At 41.4% G+C, this 20,538-nt stretch overlaps 1 protein-coding gene across 1 annotated transcript in view; it reads right to left on the reverse strand.

Annotated features, from left to right (window-relative positions):
• Positions 1-15,976, reverse strand: part of LOC117457340 (solute carrier family 25 member 36-A-like) — a 39,239-nt gene extending 23,263 nt beyond the window's left edge. The window contains exons 1-3 of the mRNA XM_034097365.2: positions 15,532-15,976; positions 12,712-12,876; positions 2,423-2,500 (exon numbers count right to left, since the gene is read on the reverse strand). Of these exons, the coding sequence (XP_033953256.1) occupies positions 2,423-2,500; positions 12,712-12,876; positions 15,532-15,572 (284 nt within the window). The 5' untranslated portion in view covers positions 15,573-15,976. The remainder of the gene's footprint in view (positions 1-2,422; positions 2,501-12,711; positions 12,877-15,531) is intronic.
• Positions 15,977-20,538: the final 4,562 nt, after the last annotated feature.

Consider the following 20,538-nt stretch of genomic DNA (forward strand, 5'->3'; position numbering starts at 1 on the left):
AGTTTCAACCGGTTACATTGGCGACACGCACATTGACTATATACAGCAGGGGTCGGCAACAGGCGGACCGCGGTCCGGATCCGGACGCCGACCTATACGGACCCGGAGCTATAATCAATACATTAATAGGGGATTTTTCGGCGCCTCCCGCTTTTTTCCTTGAACACAACACGAGCGTAACGTGTCTTCACGTGGTTATGTCTCGTCTGAAAGGAGTGCTGACAGAGAGCACCGGAACGCCGCTCCAGCCCTTAAAATATTGCAATACCCATAAGGAGCCGTACACATGCCGCAGTCTTTACGTGGCTGTGTCTTTAGTTGTAAGCACAGTGGCGATCTGTTGTTATTAGCATCTGGTTAGCTAGCTATGCTAACGAATTTAAAGAGCTTTTCTACAACCAGGTGGAAGAGAGCTCTCTCCAGAGAGGCTCAAATAACCTCAGCTCAGTGAGGTTAAGGCACACCTTGATATGATCATTATAGTTATTAATGAGACTAAATGAAAAACAGGTATAAAATACTATATGACAGTAACAAAAAAGTTGTTAAAAATAACAAAAGAGTTTAAAAGGGGAGTGATTTGTAAAATATCCAAAAAGAAAAATATGCTTACAGTTCTGTTTCATATGGGTGTTGAGAGATGTATCCATAGATCTCTTCATGTTGCTCTCAAAGTGCACCAGATTGATGCTTTTAACTTAAATATTAAAAAAAAAAAAATCTTCCCGGGGGAGCATGCCCCCGGACCCCCCTAGAGGAGGTTAGGGTCCCCCCCCCCCCCACTTAAATCATGTTCATATGGATAGGAAACTAAATACATTTGCACACATCTTGTGTCCATATCTTTCTGTGTTGGTGGTCATGCCACACCGTGCACATGCATGCATACGTGAGTCATGGTGAGATATCTGGATTAAGAGGTTGCTTTTTCTTTGCACAGCCTGAAAGAAAGGCGAAATGAATGGGCTGTGATTTTTGTTTTTTTAAGCAGAGGTTGAGTTCAATCATTTGTACGACCCTCGGAGGATGTTGTAAAAATTGAAAGGAAAAAGGTTCCCCACCCCTGCTGTAAATAATAATAAAAACCCTTGATTTTTAACTTAACATCTCTGTCTCCTATTGATCTGATTATAAAGAATAGCCAGTTAATTGAAGCATTATAGCGCAGGCCTTTGTCAGATGGTATATTACGCTGTTTTTTTCCTGCTTCGAATAGTTCTCTCTTTTTTCACCATACCTGTGTTTGCATCACTGTAACCAATGAGCATCTGCATGTGTGTGTGAGAATGGCCCTGACACCATGTCGGCCCAGATTTACAAACTCCTGGCAGGACAAGCTCCAGCTCAATTCTTACACAGAATTTAAAAAAAGTGAGTGAGGGACTGCAATATAAGAGGGAAAGAAAGAGAAACTTTAAAACTGTTCAATTGTTATGATGTGTAAAGACTGATATTGTTCTATAATCGTCTGAAACTGTTGAGTCATGATGTGAAACGGTTAACAAAGAAAAAGGGACACTCAAGCTGCTGCTACACTTTATTTTATTTATCTAAAATTAAGCACTTTTAAGATGCACACATTTTCAAAAGTTTTAGTTGAAGACCCCTGATATACAGTATTGATTGTCCTTTCTCCTTATCTTCCAACCATTTGGACGCAGACTTAGCGATGTTGCTTAGCAACCGGCGTAAACAGACCTTTGCGCGCTATCAAGCAGTGAGCGCGCGATGTCCTGTTCAGATGACGTCAAACCCAACGGGATGCCATCAATAAACTACACAGAATCACACTACACACCTACGCCATGATTACATTCAGGCAGACTGTGGAATACAACCTCTTTGGACAATTTATATACTTATTGACAACAAGCTACAAAATATAATACCTTGGAAAATGCCGTTTAATAGCCTTAATTTTCGCTAAATTGATTTATCAACTTTTAATACTGTTTAAGACCCCGCGGAGACCCTGTAACACAAGCTGAGTAGAACAAGCTTTTGTTGTGTGAAATAAAATATGTCAATAAATACCTCGCTGTGTCTTAAAAATAGTGGTTGCTAACAAGTGTCTAAATGAGACGACTAAACGTCATCACGCCAAACATTAGCCACCTTTAGCTTGACGTGAAGTCATGTGACCAGGATGTACTTAGCTTATAGCCTAACGTTTACACTTTGACTATAAAAAAAGGGGTTTTAATAAGTGGACATTATCCTGTTGAACAATACATGTAAGTATCATGAGAATGTTTGACACAGATCTTATTTTCTTCCAATAGAAATATCACATTGGCTTTTTGTCGAGGGAGCCCTTGCAATGCTAACCCGCGGGTTGTAAATGCATCATCACTGCAACACTTTATAGCTCAATATGTACACATTGCTAAACATACGATGAGGATTAAAGGTGACAGCTTACCTAGAAGGTGCCACTCCCACCAGGTTTGGCCCCAGGCCCCTGAGGAGAGAGCGGTAACCCTCTTTCTTCAGGATCAACCTGAAAACAGAAAACACAGAAAAAAAGTAAGCACGTATTATAACTCCACCGTGCATGTTTTAGTTTGACTGGTGTGTTAACATCATTTCTACCAATATTGTCCGATTTCTGGAAGTTTTGTCTAATTTACAGATATAATTCCAATTAAAATATCAAGAATAAGAAACTTAAGATTTCTGTTTACGTGTGTTTTTTTCGGGCCAACTGATCACCAGTGAATGAACCCAATTGTCTTGAAGATTGGTGGGGTGTGGTGCGATAATACTGGGTCCATTCAATCTACATTTAGAGATATTAGAGCAGGGGTGGGGAACCTTTTTTCTCTCAAGGGCCATTTCAATTTTTTCAACATCCTCCGAGGGCCGTACAAATTATTGACCTCTGCTTAAAAATACTAAAATCACAGCCAATTCATTTGGCCTTTCTTTCATTCTGTGCAAAGAAAAAGCAACCTCTTAATCCAGATATCTCACCATGACTCACGCATGCATGCACGTGCAGGGTGTGGCATGACCACCAAAACAGAAAGATATTGACACAAGATGTGTGCAAATGTATTTAGTTTCCTATCCATGTGGACATGATTTAAGTGGGGGGGGGGGGGGGGGACCTAACCTCCTCTAGGGGGGGGCATGCTCTCCTGGGAAGATTTGTTTTAAATGTTGAAGTTGAAAGCATCAATCTGGTGCACTTTGAGAGCAACATTAGGAGATCTATGGATACATCTCTCAACACCCAGATGAAACAGAACTGGAAGCAGATTTTATTTTTCTTTATGGATATTTTACAAATCACTCCCCTTTCAAACTGTATTCTTGTCAACTTTTTTTTACTGTCATATAGTATTTTATACCCGTTTACTTTATTCTCTTATTTTTGTATAACTATAATGATCATATAAAGATGTGCCTTTACCTCACTGGTTGGAGAAAAAGCTTCTTATATTCGTTAGCATAGCTAGCTAACCAGATGCTAATAATAACAACAAAGTTATTGACTGTATGATCAGTATGACAGATCGCCACTGGGCTTTCAACTAAAGACACAGCCACGCAGAAACTGCGGCATGTGTACGGCTCCTTATGGGTACTGTGCCGGAGAGACGTTCTGGTGCTCTCCGTCAGCACTAATACACCCAGACGAGACATATACCACGTGATGACACGTTAGGCTCGTGTTGTGTTCAAGGACCCTGACCCTGGCCAGGAAAAACACACACTCGATTGTTTAATCTTTTTGCGGTCTAGATTTCTTTAATTTTTTTTTTGCGTGTGTTAATTAATCATATTTTAATCGCGATTACAATTATGGCTTGCAACGATTACAAAAACAAAGTAATCGAAATAAAACGATAATTTTTTTATTATTTTCAGTTGAGTTGGGTAATAAACTGTTAAAAACACTGTTCAAATGTTTTTTCTCCAATAAATCGATGTTTTCAAAGTAGATGGATAATCGTTTTGAATAATCGTGATATCAATTATTATTAGTGATATCAATTATTATTAGTGAGTGGAATATGTTGAATATGTTTTACCAAAATGTTGGCTATATGTTAAGGAGTTTTCAGGTTGTGACAGTGCACTGCAACATGTTTGTTGATCTTGTTTATTGGTATTTATTATTTTGATATTATTTATTTAAATGTAGATATGAATGTATAATTTACTTTATTTTGTATTGGTTTTTCAGGTGATTACCCTGAACATATAATTCAACAGTTAAAAAGTTCAAATTATTATTTGTAGGGGCGGTGGTGGCGAAGTTGATAGCAACTGGAAGGTCACCAGTTAAAGTCCCGGCAAGACCAAGCGCTACCGAGGTGTCTCTGAGCGAGGCAAAAAATCGGGGATCGGGAATTTTTTTTTAATATAAAATATTTGTTTTATTTAATTTAATGTTACAAAACAAAAATGACCATGTTCACGTCTTAAAGTCATCATGAGGCCTTAGTTTTGATTTAAAATTACACAGCATCATGTATGTGTTGCTTCTTTTGGGCTTGTTTCAGACCTGGTTGCTTATTCCTCTCAAAGCTGGCAACAGAGTGGGCGCAGTGTCTAATAGTAGCAGCAAGCTAACGAGAGGCTACGTTCAGCTGGTGACTCGGGAGTCGGGACAGAGAAAATGTCAGGAGTTTGGAAGTATTATAAAATTGAAAGCGAAGGCAGTGTAACAGCCAGATGCAATGTTTGCAAGGCGGAGGTCCCGTGTGGTGGAAAGAACAGAGCTACGTTCAACACGACCAATCTAATACACTACCTGAGAAACAAACACCAACAACAACACGGCGAGTACACAGCGGCCACTCGGGTAACGGCACTGAAGCAACCGACACTTTCAGAGACTTTTAAAAGGAAAGAGAAACTGCCCCAGAACAGAGAAAAGGCCAACACAATAACAGCCAAGATAGCTGAATTCATCGCGTTGGATGATCAGACAAACCTTTTTTTCTCTTAATGCATAAAGATCGGATCGGGAAAAATCAGTATCAGCAGATTGTCAAAATCAAATGATCGGAATCGGATCGGGAGCAAAAAAAGGTGATCGGGACATCCCTAATCGAAATTACAATTATTGACCCAAATAATCGAGATTATGATTTTTGCCATAATCGAGCAGCCCGACTACAAATGGTCTCGCGGTCCGTATACGGCCCGGAGGCCAGAGATTCCCCACCCCTGCTTTAACACAATGGGAGTTATCTGAGAGTCACCTTTTTTAATCTACACATTGCAGCAATGGTTTCACACCGTTTCACTGATTAACAGTTGGTGGTAACAAGGTAACGCGCCTACAAAGAAGAAGTCTCAAAGCAAGTTAGTATAGATAGTTATCAATGCGGGCTAGGTTATCTACTTTACCATTATGAGAAAGTAAGTGCATTCAACAGATGTAAGACTTCAAGTAACACCCACAGGTCACTTTCAATTTCTAACCGGATGAATATGGCGACCCTGGATCTAGCACCACCTTCAAGGCAAAGTTTCCACCCCAAATGTAAGGTAAAGGTTGCCCTGACATCTCACGAGTACCCGAACAAACCCTTGTTATAAATACAACATTTTCCATCCTTCCACTTTAGGAGGAACTTTAGCCTACATGCAAAGCCCTCACCCCAGTCAGCAGCTAAGAATAGAAAGATGGTCAGTTGATTGTCCGCTTAAAATGCTTTTGTATTGAGGACGGTATACACTAATAGTTGTAGGGGACACACCAAACGGAAGGGTTACCAGTTACTAGCAGCCATATGTGCTCCTGTCTTCTGAGCTCAGTTTGTGCCGTGTCCCGACGCCGCTGTGCAAATCAGTGAAATTAATGTCATGCCGCCTCACTGACCGCTAATGCCTGCAATATGTCGTGGTGTTTTTGATTGGTAGTGGCTGCAGGCTACATAATGCTCCGTCTGATTTTATAATAACGAACTTGACGAAGATATGTCTGCTGCCTTTGTGTCTCGCAGGGAACTTAATCTACTACGAAACAACGTAAATGACCAGGAGGCATTTTAGCATGTGCTTGAAACACTGGTAACACTTGGATTTTGATAATATTCCAAAATGTATTTAGTGGGGATTATTCTGCCAGACGACAGAATGACGTCTCTGCTGTTACAGTGACTGGCATTTTATTTCAATGTAACTTAACTCAGCGTGCGTGCGTGCGTGCGTATGTAAAGAGATAGTATCTATAAAGGGACAGCTCAATTCAAAATTCAAGTCACGCGACACGACGTCACGCGCCTCGCGGGGTGGACACCCTCTCAGCCCTGGACTGGCGGAAACACTGATCATAATAAACACGGGTTACTGAGGTGTAAGTTAAGAATTTTGTAGAATGCATGCAAATAATCAGGGGCGGCGGGTACTGTAGGCTAGGGAAGGCTAAGCTAAGGCTCAAATATTTTTGTCACATCCTGGTCAAACAAAAATATAATGTATAATGTTTGTGTCTTTGACATTAGCGCTGCTATGCAGCCACCTGTTCCATGTGCTACGAAGCCAGTTCCACAGACCCTGGATATGTTTGAGTTATCTTCACTAACCCTACAGTGTGAGAAAAAGTTTTTAGAGAGTACTTGTCCATGGACAAGTGAGTTTGGCAATGTACTTGTCCGAATACATTTTTCACTTGTCCAGAATGGACAAAAATTGGGGTCACTGGAATCTTCTTCTTCACCATCGTATTTTACATTTTCCCACGGTTTTTACGACACCGCTAACGTAAGTGAGCGGTAAGATTTTACTGCATCACACATAGGGTTGGGTATCGTTTGGATTTTAACGATTCCGGTTCTGCTTTTCGATTCCGGTTATTTTCGGTTCTCTATTCCGGTTCTTTGAGAGGGTCAAAATAAGTCAAACTGGGAGAAAAATATATTTATGAAAACGTTAAGTCAAATCTGTATTCCCATTTACAAATCACTTCATACTGTTTAATTTCTTACGGTTATTGAATACAATTATATAAAAATAATCTCTGCATTGTTTAGTTAGTTCTAAGTGGTGCAGTTTGAGAATGTACGATTGGCCCAGTGTCCTCTGATGCTACACTGCAGCCTGCTGGGAGACACAGTCCAACCACACATGTCCAACACATAGGACATAACCTAATAATAATAATAATACATTATATGTATAGCCTACAGTATAGGCCTAGCGCTTTTCTACAGCTCAAAGACGCTTGCACGCTTACACATGTCCTGCAACACACAGCAGCAGCTGCCCAGCTGCTCACTGTTTGTAAAAGTAAATAAATAGTATTTTCATCTCAATAATGTACTTTCTATACCCTGCTTCATAAACAATACTGACATCCCTCCTCCTCCGAGTCTGGGGGTCCGGGGATGTGAGGACAGCGCGAGGACACAGGGAGGGAGGCTGCTTCATAAAGGAAATGGGTCAATATTAACAACACAGGAGCTAAAACGCTTAATAACCTTCATTATGTGTTAGAGAAAGAACATAAGAACATTTGACAAAGATGAGGCTGTTAAACGGGCAGCGGATCCGCTGTGTGTAGAAAGAGAGAGAGAGAGAGAGAGAGAGAGAGAGAGAGAGAGAGAGAGAGAGAGAGAGAGAGAGAGAGAGAGAGAGAGAGAGAGAGAGAGCTGCACCGTGCAGAGAGCTGCACCGTGCAGAGATCAGCTGATACGGAGCATAGAGAGAGCTGCAGTCCGCGGGCTCGGCCTCGCCTCCTGTCCTCACAACTCTTATTAATCCCGGTACCGGACAATTGTTATTTGTTCCTACTCGGAACCGAGTTTTGCTTCCCAACCTGCCACTGTGCTGCACTTCCCGCCCCGCCCCGTCTAACTGTACAGAAAGCGGCGAGATGCATTTCCTTAGGAATCGACAAGCAGAACCGAAACTAACACTTCTAAACGAACAATGGCGGACACGGACAATTTGCGAATGAGTTCTGCCTTTTGTAAACTGAATGTATCAATAATTTGTCAATAAATCGGGGCGAAAAACGTCACTTGTCCGCCGGACAAGTCAATTGAAAGATCTACTTGTCCGATATTGTAAATAACACGTCCCGGGCGGTGGGACGTGTACTTTTTCGCACACTGCCCTAACAAACGAGATCTCGCTAAGCGGTCCTACGACGCTGGTTATCAACTCTGTAAATGAATCCAGGGTTTCTCTCTCCAGCTGAGAGCGCGTTCACGTGAAAGGGGCGGGGTTAGCTACATTTGACCAATCACAAACAGAGACAAGTGTACTGACAGCGCAGCGTCATACTTCATTCATGAAAAGTAAACTAATATTAGACAAATATGAACTTTAAACATGACTTAAACATATAATCCAGGACACAAGCCACAGAGTTGCTGCAAGGAGAATACAGAACAACTGGTTACAAAATAAATAAACTACCGAGTGTTTGAATGCGTACATTAACATCTTTATGATATCACTGCCCCGTCTAAGACACGATCTGACTTTCATTACATTTGACTCGAGTGTTTCGTCAACTTAATGTGTTGCTTAAAATAATACTGCATACAGTCTGTGACACAGTGTTGCACGGCCAGATGCGGCTGGAGAAGCTGACTCAGATAAGGAAATATATGATACATTATGATATTATATGATCGATGTTCTGATCGATGATGTGATATGAACGATAAGTGCGACACGTCGGCGTCTTCTCTGCATACGGCAGTTTAAACTGTATTTCCTTTAATATGACTTGAGAGATTTAAACTCCGCACACTGAGCTCTGATTGGTCAGCAGGCGGTGCTTTCACTGAGTTGATCTCCTTTCTATAGACGCCGGAGGCGGGCAGCGTCAGGTAAAAAAAGTTATTTAGCCTTCCCAACCCTGAGCCTCACGCGCCGCCTGTGCAAATAATGCATAGGGTGTACGACGTAGCAACGTCCCACAAACCTTGTTTCAGAATATTTACACACACTTTTTTTTCAACTGTTTTCTTTGCAGTCTGCCCCTCACCACCACCAGGTTTTAGCCAGAGCAAACTAATTAACCTAATAGCAAATTGCACTCAACAAGCTGAACTAAAAGCTGAAATAAGCTAAATCTTGTGCGTAAACCCTTAAGCTCTTTTCTAAAATCGCACTTGTTTTGGATGTCAGGAATAATATGCCTTTTATTTTACAAATTCCAGGAAGATAAGATATCATTTATGTAGTCATACATGTATGGATTCACTGTCTATTTAACACATACACTTATTAATCCTGTTCAGAATTGACAAATGTATAGATATTTTTAAGATAAGCTAAAACTAGCAGACCTTGTGGCTGAGATGTAAAACCTGACTGTCGTTCCTTCCGGCAGTATTTAACTATTTTCTATATTGCACTTGTTTTGATGTCAGGAATAATATGCACATTTATTTGACACATTCCAGGAAGATAGGATTTTATTTATTTATTTATAGATGTATGGATTTGCTGTTGCTGCTTGGGAAACTACATTTGAGTTATATTTAACAATATTAAAATGAATACAGAACAAGATAAAACATTAATAATAATTAACTCTTAGTGTGTGTGTCGCTCCGCTCACCGGTCCGTCACAGCGGGCGGAGCTGCAGGATTTCTGCTTCACACACGTTGCATACCGCTATTTTACTGTCTTTTTCGGACACTTCCAGACCGGTGAAGCCATTTTGGCGAGCTTGTTTTGAAAAGAGAGACAGAGAAAAGTGTCATGTATTTTACGTCATGTGATCGGCTCTGCTGATCGGCCTTTAGAGAGAGCACCGATCGATAACGATTGGCGGCCGATCGATCGGAGCATCCCTATAAGACAGGGGTCTTCAACTAAAATTCAACAAAGTCCAGTTAGAGAAAATGTCCCCATGCAAAGGTCCGGAACATCAACATGTCTAAGTTGCTTCATGAATTAGTGTGATATATATTGAAGTAGCTGCAGCTTTATCAACGTCTGCATGTAATCAGCAACTGACTGCCAATCAAATAAAGAAAGTACAATTCATAAACAACAATGTGTATTGTCAATTAACATTCAACTCTACAGATATACAGTAAATACTGTGGATATGTGTAATGTTCCTCTCGGACTGCATTTACAAATAAAATAGAGACAATAAATGAAATAGCTTTTGAAAATGTGTGCATCTTAAAAGTGCTTCATTTTAGATAAATAAAATAAAGTGTAGCAGCAGCTTGAGTTTTTCTTTTTCTTTGTTAACCGTTTCACATCATGACTCAACAGTTTCAGACGATTATAGAACAATATCAGTCTTTACTAGGGCCGGGACTTTAACGCGTTAATTAAGATTAATTAATTACACAAAAATTAACGCATTTTAATCGCACTTATTTTTGCACAGCGGAACGTTTCTCACTGGATGAGTTTCAGGCGTACCGATTAAACTGGAGCACCAACTAACGTTCATGACTTCATGGGACTTCAAACAACAACAAACCACGGTGAACAATAGTCAAGCATGAACGAACAAGCTGATGAGACCGCTTTGGTCGGCCCCGTGGATGGGACATTTTGTTTTAAAAAACGGACAGATGGAAGCGTCGACAAGAGCCGCAGCACATCAAGCCTGAAGTATCACCTAAATGCAAAGCATGTAGCAGCTAGCATGTAGCAGCTAGCGTGGACGTTAGCCCGACTCCGAGTGCAAGGAACCACACCCTGACCCAACCCACACTCAGCCAGACGACTGGTTTCAGGGCCAGGATAAGTAAGTCCACGTCTGAGAAAATAACCAGCTCCCTGGCTCACTGGATTGCACTCGACTGTCGACCACTTGGAGTAACATCCATTTGAAAACTGCTTCTCACTGTTCTCAGGTCAAATATGTATATTTGATTAAAAATGCGATTAATTTCGATTAATTAATTACAAAGCCTCTAATTAATTAGATTAATTTTTTTAATCGAGTCCCGGCTCTAGTCTTTACACATCATAACAATTGAACAGTTTTAAAGTTTCTCTTTCTTTCCCTCTTACATTGCAGTCCCTCACTCACTTTTTTTAAATTCAGTGCGAGAATTGAGCTCGAGCTTGTCCTGCCAGGAGTTTGTAAATCTGGGCTGAAATGGAGTCAGGGCCATTCTCACACACATGCAGATGCTCATTGGTTACAGTGATGCAAACACAGGTATGGTGAAAAGAGAGAGAACTATTCGAAGCAGGAAAAAAACAGCGTAATATACCATCTGACAAAGGCCTGCGCTATAATGCTTCAATTAACTGGCTGTTCTTTATAATCAGATCAATAGGAGACAGAGATGTTAAGTTAAAAATCAAGGGTTTTTATTATTATTTACAGCATGGGTGGGGAACCTTTTTTCTTTCAATTTTTACAACATCCTCCGAGGGCCGTACAAATGATTGAACTCAACCTCTGCTTAAAAAAACTAAAATCACAGCCCATTAATTTGGCCTTTCTTTCATGCTGTGCAAAGAAAAAGCAACCTCTGAATCCAGAACAAATGTATTTAGTATCCTATCCATGTGAACATGATTGAAGTGGGGGGGGCCTAACCTCCTCTAGGGGGGTCCGGGGGCATGCTCCCCCGGGAAGATTTTTTTTTTTTTTTTAAATGTTGAAGTTAAAAGCATCAATGTGGTGCACTTTGAGCAACATTAAGAGATCTATGGATACATCTCTCAACACCCATATGAAACAGAACTGTAAGCAGATTTTTCTTTATGGATATTTTACAAATCACTCCCATTTTAAACTCTATTCTTGTTATTTTTAACAACTTTTTTGTTACTGTCATAGTATTTTATACCTGTTTTTAATTTAGTCTCATTAATAACTATATAGATCATATCAAGGTGTGCCTTAACCTCACTGAGCTGAGGTTATTTGAGCCTCTCAGGAGAGAGCTCTCTTCCACCTGGTTGTAGAAAAGCTCTTTAAATTCGTTAGCATAGCTAGCTAACCAGATGCTAATAACAACAGATCGCCACTGTGCTTACAACTAAATTACACAAGTCACCCATATCAGCGTTAAAAAAGCGGGAGGCGCCGAAAAATCCCCTATTAATGTATTGATTATAGCTCCGGGTCCGTATAGGTCGGCGTCTGGGTCCGGATCCGGACCGCGGTCCGCCTGTTGCCGACCCCTGCTATAAGACATCTACAGCAGTGTTTCTCAAACTTTTTTATACCAAGGACTTAACCAATAAAAAAACACTCGCGGACCACCTAACTCCACAAATATCCAAAATCGCATCGTTTTTCTAGAACAGATTAGAAATCGCCTGAAAATGGTACAAACAAGTGGCAACATGTGTGGTGAAGGTGTTGCGCTGGGCCATATCATTAGCTCGCTCTATTGCGGAAATATTCGCGCGAGAGTGCGGAAAACTTAAATGTATTTATTTATTTCAAATGTGAAATGTTACCAATATACTCGCAGACCACTAGGGGGCGCTCACGGACCACCAGTGGTCCGCGGACCACACTTTGAGAAGCACTGATCTAGTGATAATATGTTAAAATAAAACAATATTAAAAATAAAATGTAAAATTAAAGTAAAATAGAAAAGAAATGCAGTAAAACATGGACAAAGATATCAGTGACCATTGAAAGTTAACCCAAATTAAAAGCCATATTAAACATTGCAAGGGAGTTTGCTGTTCTAAGATGCAATAGCACTGCACTGATAAGGAATGGATAATAAGTAAGACGTGTAGAATCGATAAGGCGGTGAGACTGAGGTAAATGTAATGTAGTACTCACTTGAGGCAGTGCAGGGGGCCGGGGGGGGACATGCGGGCCACACTGGCCCCGTTGACAGTGCTGAGCTGGACCTCAGACATATAGAAGTTGATGGTGGACGACTGCAGACGGGTCTTCACGACCTCCAGAGGACACGTCACTATGGCTCCCACCGTGCCCCCACATCTGGAAGGAGAGACACGGAAAAAATGTTAGCTAACAAGTCTCAGCTGACAGGACAAGACTGAAGTGTCGTTGTTCGATGGTGTCAGCGGTCAGGGTGGAACCTGCGCAACGTGTAAATGCTCAGACATCAGTTAATTAGCCGGTGATGTGGTGGGTTAGTTGGAATTCTGATGACGCCTGGAATGCAGTCACGATCTGGCAAAGTGTGGGAACAGTGAGACGGTCAGGAATGCTTTGTGTGAATGACAACAAGCTTTTACTCAGTGCCACACCTCTTTGAAAAATCACACATGGATGGAGTTTTACACGAGGGTGAACCAAGCCGACTCGGTTTTTTTAAGATCAACATTAGGAACATTTTGTTGTTAAAAAAACAAACGTTTGTAGAGATGATATAATAATAATAATACATTTTATTTAAGGCACCTTTCATGACACCGTACAATTTGTCAAAGGTCCCATGTCCCATAAAGCTCTAACACAGAGAAGACCTGTCTGCTGCCCCAGAACGCCTCGCTGGGGATTTCTCTTTCTCCATTGTTTGCTTCTTGGGTTCTGTGACGTATTTCAGGTATAGTGACATAACGTAACGTCCGCGGATCCGTTACGTTTGGAGACACACACACACACACACACACACACACACACACACACACACACACACACACACACACACACACACACACACACACACACACACACACACACACACACACACACACACACACACACACACACACACACACACACACACACACACACACACACACACACACACACACACACACACACACACACACACACACACACACACACACACACACACACACACACACACACACACACACACACACACAGACTAAGAGGTAAAAGCAACAGAACATGATAAAAACACAAACGTACCATCATGGTGAGGACAGGTATTCAAGGGAAACAGATGATAGCGAGCACTACAGTGCAGTACGCGGATCTGAACAGGTTATGTTGCGTTTCACATTCTAAACACAGACGGCTTTGAATTGTGTAACAAATCATTGAAAGTGTTCGCATTTACAAATGCACAGGACGCCCTGTGTAAACAATGTGCAGGCCATGGGTTTCTGAGCAGCTCCGGTTATTCAGGTAAATAATCTTCTTACTGAGACGGGACTGCACTGGAGGACACAGCCAAGGATTATATATTTATTTTTTTTTAAATCGAGAGCGACGGGAGTTATCTTTAGTTAGGGTTCACTTTCAAACAGCATCAAAGCATAAATACAAAGTCCTGTCAACACAGTTTTTGGCAGAGTGGGCTGATCTCTGGCAGCTACCGAAGGAACCACAGAGGCAGCAGGTCATTGGCAGAGGGAAGGCATGCATGTCAAATTAGTCACTTTATTCTCACTGAAGCTCATGCTTGATATGCAACTCTATCCTTAACGGGTGTGGACACTTTAAACCATTATGCTGATTTAATAGTGATGCAATATAACAGAAAACGCTCTGAGAAAACAGCACGGTCATCACTGCTGTAAGTGAATTGGCCAATTGCCCTAAAAAAGATAAACATGTCCAAACTCATTACCCTGGTCTGCTGGAGGCAATTTTTAATTTTGCTATGCATCAGTGTAATTAAATGGATCTGGTTTTAGGGAGTGGTGTTAGTAACTAAGTAGATTAGTTACTAAGTAGATTTCTATTTGTTCTCCTCCACTACAATTCAGAGGTACATGGTGTACTTTCACTCCACTACATGTATCTAATACCTTTAGTTACTTCACAGATCTGGATGAATGATGTGAAATATAATCAAGTGTTGAATCAGACTTTAGTTCCACCTGGAGTAAATCCACCAGCTACCCTGCAGTCTACAAAGTACTTCAGACTAGCTGCACCTCCACCAGCTACCCTGCAGTCTACAAAGTACTTCAGACTAGCTGCACCTTCACCAGCTTTGAGAACACTTTCATGATCAGTCATTATAAAACATATCATATATTATTCTGAAATGGACCAATCTGCACAACGACTACTTTTACTGTCGCTACTTTCATGTGGATGCTAATACTTGTGTACATTTACTTGAGTAACATTTTGAATGCAGGACTTTTACTTGTTACAAGATCTAAGTACTTCTGTCACTTCTGGTTTAAGGCCATACTTTGAGGCTGTATGCAAGATATTATTAGGCAGCAATGTGTGCAATATCACCTTTCATTAACGATTTTAGATTGCATTTAATCCAGATCTTGAGTGACAGTCTGATGTTTGTTGATATGCACTAACGTCATGAACGACACAGAGCTGTTACATAAAGCACGCTTTTAAAATGTAACACTGTACACAGAATGCTATTTTTGAGTTTAATTTTCAGAAAACGTCTGTTTCTCGGTAGGAAGCCTCAAAAAACATCACGCTTCCACAAACCAGCCATTTCATTCATGCCCTGAAATGTCATTGTGACATTGAAACTACTACGGGTGCACATGCAAGGACAATATTGATGAGCATATGCCAGAGTTAAGCAAAAAACTATAATATTCAATATTAACCAACTCCAAATTATTATGAAGATACCAATACAAACATCCCATTATGTGTAGCATATTATGCTAAGCAACAAAAGTTAGCCTTTAGCTAGCTAGCTTAGTTTTCTGCATGTTTGACACTCACCCTCCAGCAAACAGATGAACCAAGGTGTCCCTTTGACTCATTATGGATCATATTCGGGAAGCTTCCACAGGGCACTACACGGGGACAAGGAGGAAAGACACAGGAGGAGAAAGACCCCAAACTAGCAGGCAATTGATACTCTATCCGCCTGTGTTGTGGTGGAGGTCAGCTGCGTGGGGGAAAAAAAACGAGGGTATGTAACGGCTAACTGAGCTAGCCTAGCTGCTAAAGCTAACGGGTTTCCGTTGTTAGAGGTCGATGTCAGGGCGCTTCGTTTCCTTTTTCTTGAGAACAGGGGTAATTATTCACCGTGCTTCTTTTATATTGGTGAATAATCCCGATGTTGCCGACTGTGGACGAGACTCGGCCTTTAGTCACGTTGACGTGCCTTGCCTCTCTGGAAGCTCCTCTGCGGGTCGCAATGTTTATCGACGAATGGGAAGCCGCAAAACAGAGACGCTGATTGGCTGAGGGATTACGTAGTCACTACTCTTTCACCTGATGTCTGCTTTTATTTTGAAGGGCAGAGATCATCACTGAGAGTTGTCTGATGTAACACTGGAGAGACGAGAAACACGACTTTTACTCTAAATAGAAAGGTAAAGCTAAAAGGTGATTGTAAAGCAATTCACACAGTACAGTAATTGTAGATCCTACTTATAATCAACTTTATTTAGATAGCACCTTTCATGCAAGATGTAGCCCAACTTTTTGGAAAATTGGAAAGTGGATAAAGAAACTATATTAGTATGAATTAGCATTACTAACCTATTGCTATTCCTAAGCTGATTTACCCCTCATTCACTATTAATTGTTGTGCTATTATTACCCAGCAGGACATACCAGTTTGTTGTACGGCTCCAAACAGTTTCAGGGATGTAAAAGCTTTTTCCCCCCATTAATGATCAAATGAAGATAACATTGAATAGTCAAAATCGGTTTGAGCACCCCTGGCGTAGGTTTTACAAATATCTACGCACTAACCTCTTCCATGGAATTATGTTATGCAACACTACAGGACTTGGAAGGACTCTCAAAGATGTTTAAAGAACGGGCCGATTGTTGCAGCCTCTAAATAGGCCCTTGGCTTATGTTGGACAGGCATGAGAGGATGAATGTAGACAAGGAGGGGGAAAGTGTTTCTACCCACTGAGTGAGACCTCAATCCTTTTTGGAATAAAGTTGTGGCCAACGCATTTCATACAGAGTGTCTTTGTGCATTTGGGAAACACTTGTGTGTGTGTGTGTGTGAGAGGAGAGAGAGAGAGGAGAGAGAGAGAGAGAGAGAGAGAGAGAGAGAGAGAGAGAGAGAGAGAGATATCCGGAGCCCGAAAAATGGTATTCAGGACAGCCCTAATATCCACATATTTATGTTATTTCACTTTACAGTATTTAATTTTATATTCAGTTTTGTGTTATTCTGTTTGACATTTTTTGGTTTTTTTTTGCGTCTTACCTGCACCATTGTGTCGCCCAAACTACTGTACTGTGCATATGAAGCCTTTGGATGTAACATCTTGGAGTCTTTGAGGACTGCATAGTGGTGATTTGAGCTAAATGATAACGTAGGCATGCTAACACACACTGTGAAGATGCTAACATGCTAAAGCTAAACAGATATAATGACGTTCATGTCTTTCAAACCAAAGAATTGAACATAATCAAATTGGACCACAACATTGGTATAGCTGTTTAATCGATCATTTTTGATGTTAATTAATCAGTGGACCGTGCGGAAAGGAACATTTATATCAAAAAACGTTCTTTGTTGCAAAAAAAAGACAGTCAACAAAAGTAGAAAAGCAGCTACTGTTTGTTATATAATCAACTCCATTCAATACATTCATGGTTATGTAAAAATGAATCAATGCAGCTCCAAGACTAATGCAAATCTCATGCTTTACATCTGGCATCTGGCTACCAAGCGTGATTCGGATTTCTCCAAAATTGTCAACACAGCATTCATCATTTAATTTACAAAGGGCACGCTTTAGGATGTAACACAGACATATTACGCACTAATGTTATCAGTTGAAGTCTTCCACATGGCAGCAGAGAGAGAGAGAGAGAGAGAGAGAGAGAGAGAGAGAGAGAGAGAGAGAGAGAGAGAGAGAGAGAGAGACAGAGAGAGAGACGAGAGAGAGAGAGAGAGAGAGAGAGACAGACAGAGAGACAGACAGACAGAGAGACAGACAGACAGAGAGACAGAGAGACAGACAGACAGAGAGACAGACAGACAGACAGAGAGACAGAGAGACAGACAGACAGACAGAGAGACAGAGAGACAGAGAGGACAGAGAGAGAGAGAGAGAGAGAGAGAGACAGACAGACAGAGAGACAGACAGACAGAGAGAGAGAGAGAGAGAGAGAGAGAGAGAGAGAGAGAGAGACAGACAGACAGACAGACAGAGAGACAGAGAGAGAGAGAGAGACCAGACAGACAGAGAGACAGAGAGACAGAGAGAGAGAGAGAGAGAGAGAGACAGACAGACAGAGAGACAGACAGACAGAGAGAGAGAGAGAGAGAGAGAGAGAGAGAGAGAGAGAGAGAGACAGACAGAGAGAGAGAGAAGAGCAAGGCAAACTAGGACTTAAGACTCAAACGTTCACAGAAAATGAGGTTTTCCAATTTGGGAAGCAGAATAAAATCCATACGCCTCTCAATTTGATAATTGCAAACGGGTCCAGGCCGGATCATGTGCCACGGTTTCTCAGGTCATCACGTTGTCTGAGTGAATGACAGGCACAAGAGTGTGTCTCCGGAGGTCAACGACCAGGAGTTGTTTTCTATGTATTCTGGATACACGCTTGCGAAACAGAGGGCCTCATGTTGGCCAGGGACGGCCTGTGTAAACCCTGCTTTGAATCTAAAATGCACTGGCTGCTAAATGCAGTATTGTGTTAAACTCCTGCACATCAAATGGGACATTTGCAAACAGCACCAAACACAAAGTACATCGGCTGTTGATGGAAATGTAATTCATTTCGCATTTTTGTACATTTTTTATCGCATTTTGTTAGTAGATAGCATTAATCCTTGGGAACAATAGACATATATGTTTGAAAGAAAGTGTGGATCATGATAGCAAATTGGGGAAGGGCATCGGAAGACATGTAATAACTCTTCTTTGAACTTAAGCAAGGCTGTAAAAACCCCTCTTGGTGTTAAAGGTGACATGTCATGCTTTTCCGGTTGCTACCCGTCCCCTTGTGTTATGAAGGTTTGTCTGCATGTGAACGGTCTGCAGAGTCACAACCCTCAAAGTAGGGAGTAAAACTCTAAAACTCTAACACCTCCCCAAAACGCCTCGTTGGAGATACGTCACTGTCCATTTGATTCTTCCGGGTACATCATGATGTCATGTCGTCCCCGGAACGAAATGGACCAATCCGTGGACCCGTTACGTTAAGCCCCGCTGATTGGTCCAAATTGACCAATCCACGACTTCCTCACACACTCAGTGCAGGCAGCTCTGCTGATCTCTCCTCCCTGGCTGCAGGCTGATAACAGACAGTTGGGATCGCGGCGACATTCTCTCTGCAGACCCATTCTCACAGCGTTTATCAACCTGTTTCTTACTCGATATCAAGCCACACTTATTGTTGTTACTTCGGCTGCGACTTTGTGTGTGCTCAGGGTGAGTTTGGCTGTGTTTCGCTAAACAAGGAAACCACACCTCCACGGAGCTCAGCGCGATTCACAACGTCCCGACGGGTCCCGACCAATCGGAGCACACTGGGCTCACAGGGGGGGGGGTGGAGAGAGTGAATACACAGACTTTACAGAGATGCTGTGAGAAACCAAAGTGAGTTTGGAACAGAGCACAGTATAAATCTATTCTAGTCGACCTCAACAATGGAATTATGATCAGTGGAAATGGCCATTACATGGGACCTTTAAATGTTAATCTGCCAATATCATACTTCTTAGAGCATATACTCCAAAACCACTAATGCTCTTATACACACAGAGTAGTTAAACTGTGCTTATTATTACCAGGTCTGCTCCTGAAAGTGGTCTTAAGCACTTTCAAACAAGGAAAGGTTTGTTGTGTCTCTCCAAACTTAACAGAAGTTGGCAGTTCAAGAATGTTAAGGGTTCTGGGTGTAGGGGGGACAGAGCTTTCTCCATCGCTGCCCCCACCCTCTGGAACTCCCTCCCACAACACATCAGAGACTGCACTGACCCCCCCACTTTCAAAACACTGACCAAAACACACCTCTTCAGACTGGCTTTTAATCTGTGAATTATGCTGTATTGCTGTTTTAATAACTTTTAAATGTTATTTTATCTTGTTCTAATAACTTTTAAATTCTATTTTATCATGTTTTATCACCACTGTAAAGCGTCTTTGAGCACCTGGAAAAGCGCTTTGAAATGCAATGTATTATTATTATAGCCTGTGCTGGTTTTTGCTTTCTTAAATGTAGGAGGTATAGAGTACCAGCCCTTGAAATGTGACAGTGCTAGCTGGATTCTAGGAAAATTAGTTGACAGCATGATTAGTTGTTGGTGTCTGTTAGTGGACAAAATGTATTTTTGGTCTGCGTGCTCTGTGCTTGTTTTGGCCAGTTGAGGCAGACGCAAACATATTTTGTGTCTTCCGTGCAGGTCTGTCTGGAAATAGTCAGATTGAACTTTGAGAGCAAACATTCTCCAGGACTTTTGGTAGGCCTCTGCAAACAAACAGAATGCCATCGACAATTCAGCAGCATGTTTTGAACAAGTGGACACAGTGTACTTATCGGGATTGCGCTGTCTTTTTGTTGTTCTTTTATACATTAGAATCCCCAACAGTGAATGTCACTATTAAAAGTAGAATTACACATTCCTCCATGTATGGAAACTTGCATTCATAAGATACAAAGCACATTCTGTCTTAATCTAACAGACTCAGACAGGTAGGCGTGTAATGGTGGGGCTCTTAGCAAACATTCACTACCCATTACTGTATATACATTACTGATTTAGTTCAATGTAAGACCTTTCCCAATGTGTGCTACTGT

Source organism: Pseudochaenichthys georgianus, chromosome 13, assembly GCF_902827115.2.
Source record: "Pseudochaenichthys georgianus chromosome 13, fPseGeo1.2, whole genome shotgun sequence".
Taxonomy (NCBI): Eukaryota; Metazoa; Chordata; class Actinopteri; order Perciformes; family Channichthyidae; genus Pseudochaenichthys; species Pseudochaenichthys georgianus.